General features: G+C 41.1%; 1 protein-coding gene across 6 annotated transcripts in view; it reads right to left on the bottom strand.

Moving 5' to 3' along the window:
- ULK2 (unc-51 like autophagy activating kinase 2) overlaps positions 1 to 13,026 on the bottom strand; it is a 103,680-nt gene that overhangs the window by 15,370 nt on the left and 75,284 nt on the right. For all 6 annotated transcript variants that reach the window (XM_063656426.1, XM_054458472.2, XM_063656425.1 and 3 more), the window contains exons 17-20: positions 12,408 to 12,488; positions 10,324 to 10,610; positions 9,020 to 9,207; positions 8,546 to 8,649 (exon numbers count right to left, since the gene is read on the bottom strand). In XM_063656426.1, the coding sequence (XP_063512496.1) occupies positions 8,546 to 8,649; positions 9,020 to 9,207; positions 10,324 to 10,610; positions 12,408 to 12,488 (660 nt within the window). The remainder of the gene's footprint in view (positions 1 to 8,545; positions 8,650 to 9,019; positions 9,208 to 10,323; positions 10,611 to 12,407; positions 12,489 to 13,026) is intronic.

Raw genomic sequence — 13,026 nt, forward strand, 5'->3', positions numbered from 1 at the left:
GGAGTGCACTGGCACGATCTCGGCTCACTGCAACCTCTGCCTCCTGATTCTCCTGCCTCAGCCTCCCAAGTAGCTGGGATTACAGGTGCGTGCCACCATGCCCAGCTAATTTTTGTATTTTTAGTAGACACAGGGTTTCACCATGTTGGCCAGGATGGTCTCGATCTCTTGACCTTGTGATCCATCCGCCTTGGCCTCTCAAACTGCTGGGATTACAGGCATGAGCCACTGCGCCCAGCCTTACTTTTTACTTTTTTAGAGACAGGGTCTCCACCTGTCCCCCAGGCTGAAGGGCAGTGGTGTGACCATAGCTCACTGCAGCCTCGAACTCCTGAGCTCAAGTGATCCTCCTGCCTCGGCCTTCCACAGTGTTGGGATTACAGGTGTGAGCCACTGCACCCAGCCAGAAATATATTTGATAATAAGAACATAAAGGAGTCAGATGGGAGTAAAACTGTATTAGAGTAAGGAAGTGACACCAGATGGTAACTCAAATCCACAAAAACACCCCAAGATAACCAGAAATAAGATAAATAAGAAAGTTAATATAACAAACTATAAATACATACTTGCTTTCTTTTCTTATCTCAGCTTCTTTTCAAAGACATAAAATTACAAACCAGAGTAAGATGGCAAAATAGAAGGCTCCACCAGTTGTACAACCCGCCTCCCAAAAATTTGCACACAATAAAGCACCTTCATAAGAACCAAAAATCAGGTGAGTAATCACAGTACCTGGTTTTAACTTCATATCACTGAAAGAGGCACTGAAAAGGGTAGGAAAGGCAGTCTTGAATCACCAGCACCACCCTCCGCCCCTCCCCTGGCAGCAGCTGTGTGTGGCAAGGAAATAATCTGTGTACTTGGGGGAGGGAGAGCGCAGCAATTTGGGGACTGCACATAGAACTCAGTGTTGCCCTGTCACAGTGCAAAGGAAAACCATGCTGAACTCAGCTGATGTCCGCCTACAGAGGGAGCATTTGGACCAGCTGTAGCTAGAGGGAAAGTGCCCGTCTGAGTGGCCAGAATGTGAGTTTCCACAAGCCTCACCACCACAAGCTAAAGCGCTCCGGGTCCAAAGTGAACTTGAAAGGCAGTCTAGGACACAAGGACTGCAATTCCTAGCCAAATCCTGGTGCCGTGCTGGGCTTAAAGCCAGTGGATTGGGGCATGACCTAGAGAGACATCAGACAGGGCTTCTAAGGGAGTGTTTGTGCCACTCCTCCTCCCAAACCCAGGCAGCGCAGCTCACAGCACCAAAAGTGACTCCTTCCTTCTGCTTGAGGACAAGAGAGAAAGGTAAAAAGGGCTTTCTCTTATCTCTTGGATACTAGGCTCAGCCACAGTAGGAGGAGCCCCGGGCAGAGTCGTGAGACCCCTCATCCCAGGCCCTAGTTCCTGTTGACATTTCTAAGCACACCCTGAGCCAGAAGTGAACTCACTGGCCTTGAAAAAAAAGACCCAGTCCTGGCAGGATTGATCACCTGCTGACTGAAGAGTCCTCGGGCCCTGAATAACCAATAACACTACTCAGGGAGCATGCTTGGGCCTTGGGTGAGACTCTGAAACATGCTGGCTTCAGGTAGCAGCTTGATTACAGTGGGATAGAGCACCAAGCAGGCTCTTGGGGTTCCCAAGTCTAGGCCTAGGCTCTTGGACATTTCTGGACCTGCCCTGAAGGGTTGGTCCTAGGCCTAGCAGCACTCAGCTCATGCTGACTGAAGAGCCCTTGGGCCTTAAGTTAACATCAGTGGTGGCCTGGCAGAACTCCTTGTGGGCCAGTGGTGGTTATGGCCACAGGGATAGGTTCCTCTGCCTGTGGAAGGGGCAGGAAAGACTGGGAAGGACTTTGTCCTGCGGTCTGAGTGGCAGCTTAGCTGCAGTAGGATAATACCAGGTAGATTTCTAAGGTTTTTCATTCCAACTCCTGACTCCTAGATAGCATCTCTGGACATGCCTGGTGCCTGGGGAACTTGTTGCCCTGAAAGGAAGGACACAAACCTGGCTGGTTTCTCCACCTGCTGATTTTAAGTCCTGGGGCTTGAGCGAACATAGGTAGTAGCCAGGCAATGGTTAAAGAGGGCCTTGGGCAAGACCCAGGGCTGTGCTGGCTTCAGGTCTAACCCAAGCAGTTCCAGTGGTGGTGGCCACAGGGGTGTTTGTATCACCCCACCCCCACCTCCAATCAGCTCAGCATAGAAAGAGAGACATGCCATTAGTTGTTCACCTTTTGAAAAAAGTTAGGGAAGAGAACAAAAGTCTCTAGCTGGTAATCCACAGAATTCTTCTGGATCTTATCCAAGTCTACGAGTCTGCAAGAACTACAGCATTATTGGGCTTGGAGCCCAAGTCCCGTCAAATACCTGGAAAGTCTCCCCAAGAAGGACAGGTACAGATTGCAAAGCCCAGATTGTGAAGACAACAATAAATACCTAACATGTCAATGCCCAGACACGGACAAAAATCTACATCAAGACCAGCCAGGAAAACATGAACTTACCAAGTGAACTAAATAAGGCACCAGGGACTAATCATGGAGAAACAGAGATATATAACCTTTCAGACAGAGAATTCAAAATAGCTGTTTTGAGGAAACTCAAGGAAATTCAAGATAACATAGAGAAGAAATTCAGAATTCTATCAGATAAATTTAACACAGACTGAAATAATTAAAAGAATCAAGTAAAAATTCCAGAGGTGAAAAATGCAATTGACACACTGAAGAATGCAATGGAGTCTCTTAATAGCAGAATTGATCAAGCAGAAGAAAGAATTAGTGAGCTTTGAAAATAGGCTATTTGAAAATACAGAGGAAACAGAAGAAAAAAATGAAAAAGAATGAAGCAAGCCTACAAGATCTAAAAAATAGCTGCAAAAAAAAAAGGGTTATTGGCCTTAAGTAGAAAGACTAAACAACGACCCGATCAAAAATAATTACAGCTTTTCAAGACATAGACAGTACAATAACATATAAAGAGAAACAAAAAAAGTTAAGAAGAAAGGAGATAGAGTATTTTTTGTTTTCTTATTGCTTGTTTATGCAATCAGTGTTGTCATCACTTTAAAATAATGGATAGGGCCGGGAGTGGTGGCTCAAGCCTGTAATCCTAACAATTTGGGAGGCCAAGACAGGTGAATCACCTGAGGTCAGGAGTTCAAGACCTGGACAACATTGGTGAAACTCCGTCTCTACTAAAAATACAAAAATTTGCCAGGTATGGTGGCAGGCGCCTGTAATCCCAGCTACTTGGGAGGCTGAGGCAGGATAATCGCTTGAACCCAGGAAGCAGAGGTTGCAGTGAGCCAAGATCGTGCCATTGCACTCCAGCCTGGGTGACAAGAGCGAAACTCCATCTCAAAAATAAAAAAATTAAATTAAATTGAATTAATGGACAGTATTTACAAGCCTCATGGTAACCTCAAATAAAAAAACATACACTGGATACACAAAAAGTAGAAAGCAAGAAAATCAGTGATACCACCAGAGAAAATCACCTTCACTAAAAGCAAGAAAGAGGGAGGGAAGAAGGAAGGAAGGAAAAAGAAGACCAGAAAACAAATAACAAAATGGCAGGATTAAGTCCTTACTTACCAATACAAACATTGAATATAAATGAACTAAACTCTTCAGCCAAGAGTTAAAGGACATTGAGTAGCTGAATGGATTAAAAAAATAAGCCCCACCTATCTGGTGGCTTTAAGAAACACACTTCACCTATAGAGACACACGTAGACTGATAATAAAGGGATGGAAAAAGATACTCCACGCAATGGAAACTGAAAAAGAGCAGGAGTAGCTATACTTACATCAGACAAGATAGATTTCAAGACAAAAACCATAAAAAGAGACAAAGGTCATTATATAATGACGAAGGGGTCAATTCAGCAAGAGGATATGACAACTGTAGATATATACGCACCCAACACTGGAGCATACAGATATATAAAGCAAATATTGTTAGAGCTAAAGACAGAGATAGACCCCAATACAATAGCTGGAAACTTCAGCGCCCCACTTTCACCCTTGGATAGATCATCCAGACAGAAAATCAACAAAGAAACATCAGACTTAATCTGCACTATAGGACCTAACTGATATTTACAGAACGTTTCACCCAATGGCTGCAGAATATACATTCCTCTCAGCATATGGATCATTCTCATATGTCACAAAACAAGTCATAAAACATTAAACAACAACAACGACCAGGTGTAGTGGCTCACACCTGTAGCTGCAGCACTTTGGGAGGCTGAGGTGGGCAGATCACTTGAGGCCAGGAGTTCGAGACCAGCCTAGCCAACATGGCAAAACCCTGTCTCTACTAAAATTACAAAAATTAGGTGGGTGCAGTGGCTCACGCCTATAATCCCAGGACTCTGGGAGGCCGAGGCGGGCAAATCACATGAGGCCAGGAGTTCCAGACCAGCCTGGCCAACATGGTAAAACCCCGTCTCTACTAAAAATACAAAAATTAGCTGGGTATGGTGGCACACACCTGTGGTTCCAGCTACTCAAGAGGCTGAGGCAGGAGAATCACTTGAACCCAGGAAGAGGAGGTTGCAGTGAGCCAAGACTACACTAATGTACTCCAGCCTGGGCAACAGAGTGAAACTCTGTCTAAAAAGAAAAAAAAAATTATAAAAATCAGCCAGGCATGGTGGTACACACCTGTAATCCCAGCAACGAGGGAGGCTGAGGCACAAGAATTGCTTGAACCCGGGAGGTGGAGACTGCAGTGCACCAAGATCGTGCCACTGCACTCCAGCAACACCCTGTTTACAAACAAAAAAAAAAACAAAACAAAAAAATTGAAATAATATCAAGCATCTTCTCTGACTACCATGAAATAAAACTAGAAATTAATAAAAGGTATTTTGGAAACTATATAAATACATGGAAATTAAACAATATGCTCCTGAATGACCAGTGGGTCAATGAAGAAAGGAAATTGAAAAATTCCTTGAAACAAATAATAATGAAAACACAACATACTAAACCTATGGGATTACAGTGAAAGCAGTACTAAGAGGGAAATTTATAGCTAAAAGTGCCTATGCATCAAAAAAGAAGAAATCTTCAAATAACCTAACAATGCATCTTAAAGAACTAAAAAAGCAAGAGCAAACCAAACCTAAAATTACTAGAAGAAAAGAAATAATAAAAATCAGGGCACAAACGAAATTGAAACTAAGAAAACAATACGAAAGATCAAGGAAATGAAAGCTAGTTTATTGAAAAGATAAATAAAATTGACAAACCTTTGAGCAGACTAAGAAAAGAGGAAACAAGACCCAAAAGCCCTCATGAATGGATTAATGCCATTATAAAAGGGCTTGAGGTCAAAGGACAAGCCCTCTTCTGCCCTTCTGCCTTCCACTATGTGATGATGCAGCAAGACCATCACCAGATCAAGTGCCTTGATCTTGGACTTTCAGCCTCCAGAATGGTAAGAAAGTAAATTTCTGTTCATTATAAATTACGCAGTCTCAGATGTTCTGTTATAGCAGCACAAAACGGACTAAGACAGATTTCAATATTCACTAAAGTGATCTAATAATGCGATCTCCACCAAAAACCCAGTCAGTCTCTCAGAGCTTGCAGTGAGCCAAGATGGCACCACTGCATTCCAGCCTGGGCGACAGAGCGAGACTCTGTCTCAAAAAAACACACACAAAAAAATCCAGCCAGTCTCTCTACAGAAACTGACAAGATGATGCAAAAATTCATATGGAAACACAAGGTACCCCTAATAACCAAAACAATCTTGAAAAAGAACAAAAAAGATAAACTCATATTTCCTGATTTCAAAACTTAAGACAAAGCTACAGTAATCAAGGCAGTATGGTACCAGCATAAATTGACATATAGATCAATGAAATAGTTAAGAGTCCAGAAATAAACATATTTATAGTTGTATTAGTTCGTTTTCATACTGCTATAAATAATGCCCAAGACTGGGAAATTTATAAAGGAAAGAGGTTTAATTGACTCACAGTTAAGAATGGCTGGGGAGGCCTCAGGAAACTTACGATTACAGTGGAAGGCAAAGGGGAAGCAAGGCACTTTCTTGACAAGGCAGCAGGAAGGAGAAATGCCAAGCAAAGGGGGGAAGAGCCCCTTATAAAACCATCATATCTCGTGAGAACTCACTATCATGAGAACATCATGGGGGAAACTGCCCCCATGATTCAATTACCTCTACCTGGTCTCTCCCCGACACATGGAAATTATGGGAATTACAATTCAAGATGAGATTTGGGTGGGGGCGCAAAACCTAACCCTATCAATGGTCAACTGATTTTTGACAAGGCTAGCAAAACAACACAACAAGGAAAGAATAGTCTTCAATGGTGCTGCGACCACTGAATAGCCCATCCAAAAGAATAAAGCTGGATCCCTTCACCACATCATCCATATGAATTAAGTCAAACTGGACCACAGACATAAGTGTAAGAGCTACATCTTACACTTTTAAAATTAGAATTATAAAACTCTCAGAAGAAAATACAGAATTAGGCAAGGTCCAGATGCAATTTAAGAAGGAGTGTATAGGGAAACCCAAAGACAACAGGAGAGACAAAAACAAGGATACCGGAGAAAATTTTAGCCTCTGATACCTACAGCTACAGCAAACACTAAATAAAGCTTAACTCCTGGCCAGATAAACAAAAAACCTCACACTAAAGGCCTATTTAACTCAGTTTTTAAACAAAGTACATCATACCCAGCCTCAATTAAAAGGCATGCTAAAAGGCAAAAGTACAGTTTGAAAAGAGAGAGCAAATCAAACATCAGAACCAGACTCACATATGGCAGAGATACTGGAATTGTTTAACACCACACTGGGAATTTAAAGTAACGATAATTAATCTACTAAGGGCTCTAATGGAAAAAGTGGACAACATGCAAGAACAGATAGGTAATACAGACAGAGAGATGGAAACTCAGAAAGAGTCAAAAAGAAATGCTGAAAATCAAAATCCCAGTAACAGAAACAAAGAATGCCTTTGATGGGCTCATCAGTAGACTGGACTTTGCCAAGGAAAGAATCAGTGAGACTGAAGATATGTCAATATCTTCCTGAAACTTCCTGAACTAAAAAGCAAAGAGAAATAAGAATGAAAAGAAGAAAAAAAAAAGAACAGACTAAGAACAATGGAGCCAGTGCCCGGCTAGCTCAGTCAGTAGAGCATGAGACTTTTAAGAACAATGGACCAACTATAAGAGTGGAACATATACTTAATGGGAATACCAGAAGAATGAGAGAGAGGAGCAGAAGAAACATTCAAAGTAGTAATGGCTGAAAAACTTCCAAAATTAATGACAGAACCAAACCACAGACCTAGGAAACAGAAAACACCCAGCAGAATGAATATGAAAAAATCTGCACCTAAGCATATCATATTCAAACTTCAGAGAATCAAAGACAAAGAGAAAATTTTGAAAGAAGCTAAAGACAAAAACACACCTCACCTATAGAGAACAAGGGTAAGAATTACATTAGACTTCTCTTTAGAAACTATGCAGGGAAGAAGATAGTACAGTGAAATATTAAATCCTACAGTATTCTCTTTGGATTAGAAAGAAACCATGCTGGCTCAGATATTTCCTCCTTTGGATGCTCATGGGGAAAATTAAAAAATCATAGAGAAAAAAAAAACAAGGAGATTACAATAGTGATTCTCAAATCTGGGTGTCCACAATAATCACCTGGGAGTGTATTACACATGTTGATTCCTAAAAACCCCCAGAACACTTTGGGAGGCCGAGATGGGCAGATCACAAGGTCAGGAGATCGAGACCATCCTGGCTAACACGGTGAAACCCTGTCTCTACTAAAAATACAAAAAAATTAGCCAGGCGTAGTGGTGGGTGCCTATAGCCCCAACTACTTGGGAGGCTGAGGCAGGAGAATGGTGTGAACTCGGGAGGTGGAGCTTGCAGTGAGCCAAGATTGCGCCACTGCCCTCCAACCTGGGCGACTGAGCGAGACTTCATCTCCCAAAAAAAAAAAACCCAGAAAATTTAAGCAAGCAAGTCTGGAATACGGAATTAGAGTCTAGAATCTGCATTTTGTTTTTGTTTTTTGACACACAGGCCAAGTAATCTAGATATATATGGGTGGTCATGAACATACAGTCTCTGGAGCAACTCCGAAAGGTTCAGGGGTCTCAGTGACCTATGAGTCCTTATAAAATTCAGTTGCTGTAAAGTAAATGCTCAGGAGTACATGTAGGTTTAGGCCAACTTCGACCAGTATTATCCTACTGATTAAAAAAAAAAAAAAAAAAGAAAATCTTGATCAGAACTCCTTCCATTAGTAACGCACAGGCTGCTGCTCATCAAGATACTGAATAAGCTCCTATTCTGAATGGGCTACTGAGAAGGAAGATGAGAGGATAGGGATGGCATCCAGAACTATAAAATAATACATTTGTGTTGTTTTATGCCACCAAGCATGCGATGATTTGTTACAACAGCAGTAAGAAACTAATGCACATGCTAGCAAATTACCTGCCTAAAAAGAAACTACATTTTTCTTACCTATATCCATTGGTCGTTCTGTATTTAAACTGTCTGTGCTGCCCTGATGTCGACATATAGGAGTCTTTCCTTGTTGATCTGATAACTTCCCAGTACTAACAGATCTAAAAAGAATGGTGATGTTTTTAATAAAGGAAAAGTACACTTTTTAAAACTAGAAGGGTTAATAGGAAGTTAGAGAATGAGGAAACAAGAAATAGATATCAAACAATTCAGGGTAGAGATAAACTTCAATAATACAAATAAAGGACAGAAATAGAATATTCAAAAAGTTCAGGAAGAACTATGTACCTTACACAGTTACAGGAAGCATCTGTGGTTTTCAGAGATTCTAAATGTACATGGTACATATCAATAACCATATGGCATAAATCACCCGCTACACTAATGTAGTCTTGCTGCTTTTATAACAGAAATCTATGTTTTACTATTACAGTTTTCATGTTTAATGCTAGAATGCAAACAGTCTTTTACCTGCCAAACACTGCCTTGCTCTGCTGCTCGGCCCGCTGCCTCTCACTTCCTTGCACTAAGAGGCAATGGACACATTCCCGTGGCTCGTTCCCATCTTTGGACTGTTCTTCAGCAGGCCCATGACGAGTAACCAAGGCTAACAGGTTGGAAGATGCTTGCGTTTTAGGGATTTTGAAAGGAGCTGTGGTCTAGAGAGACATATATATATGTAAACTAGTTAATACGATGCATGAACTATTCAGTACTGGCAGGCTTGTGTGACCCAGTAGTCAGGAGCGTGTAGGAGATAGGTCGGGGTGGTAGGAAAAATTGCAGAAAGATGCAAACCTTCTTGGAAGGCCGGGAGGTTTTACAAAAGTTAGGATTTGGCTGAAGGCAGCCAGATTATCTTATCTGGTGCCTGAAAGCTTAGGTTAGATAACAACGAGATGTAAAAAAACTGATCTAGATAAGTTAGTTTACTTAGGCCTTGGAACCTGGCCTTTAATCATCCATGCGCAACTACTTACAAGTATGTTGACTCAAGGCCTTTGTCACTAAATCTGTACTAAATAAATGCCTGCAGCACCAGCATGTCAGGGCCGTGGCTGCTACAACTCTTTCTCTGAATGGCCCGGTCCCCTAGCCTGCTCCTTCACTGGATGTCTGTGTCGGAGTGCATTTTTTCATCCATTACTTGGTCAGGGTCTGCGGGTGAGACCTGGCAGGAGTATAGACTCTGGAGTCAGTCAAACCCAGATTCAAACACTGGCAGCTCTGTTTACAGCTTGTGTGACCTTGCGCAATTAATTTAAACTCTCCAAGCCTCAATTTCCTTTTTTCAGGATTAAATGGGATCATACACAAAAAGCATTCTGCAAGTAAAGTACTTATGCTGCGTCTGGTACATAGAAAGTGCTCATTATATTATAGCTATTATTGTCCAGGAGCAGTGGCTCATACCTGTAATTCTAGCATTTTGGGAGACTGAGGCAGGCGGATCACTTGAGGCCAGGAGTTAAAGACTAGCCTGGCCAACATGGTGAAATCCCATCTCTACTAAAAATACAAAAAAAATTAGCTGGGCATGGTGGCACATGCCTGTAATCCCAGCTACTCGGGAGGCTGAGGTACCAGAATTGTTTGAACCTGGGAGGTGGAGGTTGTGATGAGCTGAGGTTGTGCCACTGCACTCCAGCCTGGGTGACAAAGCAAGACTCCGTCTCAAAAAATAAAATAAATAAATTATAGCTATTCTCATAATGAATCCTTTCCATAAAGTACTGTACCAGTTCCTGACCTACAAAAGGGTTTAATAAACAAACCTTAGTAGGAGAGCCAATGATTGTTGGCAAAGGAGTTTTAAAGAACCAGTCAGAACTCCGTGGAGAGGACCCCAAGTGCTTGGTGGGAGAAGTTCCAAGGCTGCCAGGCCGACTGGGCTGAGGCGAGTAGCTGTACCCAGCCCCAGTATGGGATGGGCACACGGGGTCAGAGTGCTGTTTTCTGAGCTTCTGCTTGTTCTGATAGATGTCAGTGAGAGTGGGGGCGCTCTGCAGTCTAGCACCCGATAAGAGAGACTGTGGTGACTGAGCTTGTGGCACTGGAGAACCTAACAAGAAAACAAATGTAACATTAACCTGAAGTGAAGAAGTGCAGTGCAAAAATGTAAAAATTAAGAAGACAATTTTTAAAATGAGAATTCTGATAAATATCTTATTTTTCATAAGACATTCTAAAAGTGATTTACTTGGCAAGAGACTATTTTTCTGTCATCCTTTGCAAAACAAGTCCATTGTTCATATTCTCAGGAAACAGAATTTAATGATTATGGGTTATTAGCTGTTTTTAATCACTAGCTAGCAAATAACTCAGATTAATGCAAGGTCTGATTAGCACCAAAGAGAACAATATTGTTAATGATTAAAGTTAATGAATACAACAAAAACCTACATTGAACAGGATGATTTTTACTCTATATGAATACATACCTGGATAAATCTATGTAATTATTCTCTTTTCTCACACAGCAACTAAAAGAAAACTCAAACTAACCCAAAATAACTCCTTATTCAAAAAAACAAAATAAACAAATATATATAACGTGTAGGAAAGAAGATCATAAGATAACAGACCTTTCCGAGATTTTACTTTGTGTAAAAATAACAAGCATGTGGATTTTCTGTACTTTGTCCATTAAATTATACACTTAAAACTGAAAGCATCCATATTCTCACAAAGAAAGCACTTTCCTGAAGATATCCTTGCCTCTTCAGGGGACACCAAATCAAGAGCCTACGAGGTCCCCTTTTCCCCCCTACAAACCTTGTTGCTTCCAACCCAAGGTCCACTAATCCTTGACTCCAGTTACACATTCTTTGGAGTTTCTTAGAAGCCAAACTATCAAAAATAATATAAAGGGCATGCAAATATTCTTAGTGACCTAACCATCATTCTTCTAAAAACAGAAACCAACAGAAGCTTTGCTATTGACCACTCCTGGCTTCATCTCTTTCCAAACCTGATATTTAATTGTACTGCCCTTTATAAAAATAAATTTGTGTTAAAATCTTATGGTCTGAATAAAGTTATTTAAGCTTTGTTAAAGAGTGCTTTTCTAAGTAACACAGGAGTCCTTTAACTGGCCAACTCCTTAAATATCCATACAATAGAATTTAACTTATAAAGACACGAGTCACACATATCTTTTCAGGCAAATACATATAATTTTTAAAATCTATATTATTTTATCTGATGCTGACTCATGGCTCTTACCAAAAATGGTATTAATCAGCCGGGCATGGTGGCTCACACCTGTAATCCCAGCACTTTGGGAGGCCGAGGCGGGCGGATCACAGGGTCAGGAGTTCAAGACTAGCCTGGCCAATATGGTGAAACCCCGTCTCTACTAAAAATACAAAAATTAGCCAGGCATGGTGGCGCTCACCTGTAGTCCCAGCTACTTGGGAGGCTGAGGCAGAAGAATTGCTTGAGCCCAGGAGGCAGAGGTTGCAGTGAGCCAAGATCATGCCACTACACTCCAGCCTGGGCGACAGAGCGAGACTCATTTCAAAAAAAAAAAAAAAAAAAAAGTATTATTAATCAATAGTATTAAAGTAATAAAACTTCACTCCATAAATAATTTTCATTATCTATGTGAAAATAACAAAAACTTAGCCAAGTTATTTAATTCCTAAGACTTACTTTCATTAAGGAATCTCATATCCAAAAGAAGGTATTAGATTAGCTTTATGACATATTAAACCACATTAGACCAAGATTCTAAAAATCAGGATGGCAGAGGAGATATTTCATATCAATTCTGTTCTTTGATAAGACTAGAAAAACACAACTCAAATCCATTTATAATACAATTCAAATTATTAATAAACCAAATACATTCTTCTACCTGAGGAGTTTCTACTCCTGGAGTCATGGCCCTGAGGATGCCCACAGCAGCACTGACTGAATTGCTCGGGAATGGTACCAACTACAAAAAAAAAAAAAAAAAAAAAAAAAAAAAAAGGATGGGGAAAGGAAGAAAAATGATCAAAAACCAATAAAAGATGGCAACAGCCAACACATGCACAAATTGCACAGTAAATTACTGGTTAGAAAATTTTAAGTAACAAACATTTAGTTCAACTAACATTTACTGGACAACCAATCTGCTGGGTGCTGCACACTAAGATAAAAAGTATCATATAATCTGCCTTGAAATAAGAACATTAGGGGAAGAAAAACCACATAAACAAATAAACGCTCCTAACAGGTATGTCCATAAGACAGGTAAGTACAAAGAGTTTGTACAAAGTGTTCGGACTTGTGGAGCTGCAGGGCACAGCTAACAGAAAGCCCCAGCTGCAGTCCCTCTGGATCTACCACACTGGTGCCAAGGCTAGGCTTCCCCCAGGGCTGTTCCCAGCCAATGACTGCATATGGTGGGGCACTAATTCAGGCTTGTTGAAGCGGGTCAGGGAATTCCTCTAACAAGATAATCCAGTGCTTGGGGCTACTCCTTCAGTCTG

Source organism: Pongo pygmaeus, chromosome 19, assembly GCF_028885625.2.
Source record: "Pongo pygmaeus isolate AG05252 chromosome 19, NHGRI_mPonPyg2-v2.0_pri, whole genome shotgun sequence".
NCBI lineage: Eukaryota > Metazoa > Chordata > Mammalia > Primates > Hominidae > Pongo > Pongo pygmaeus.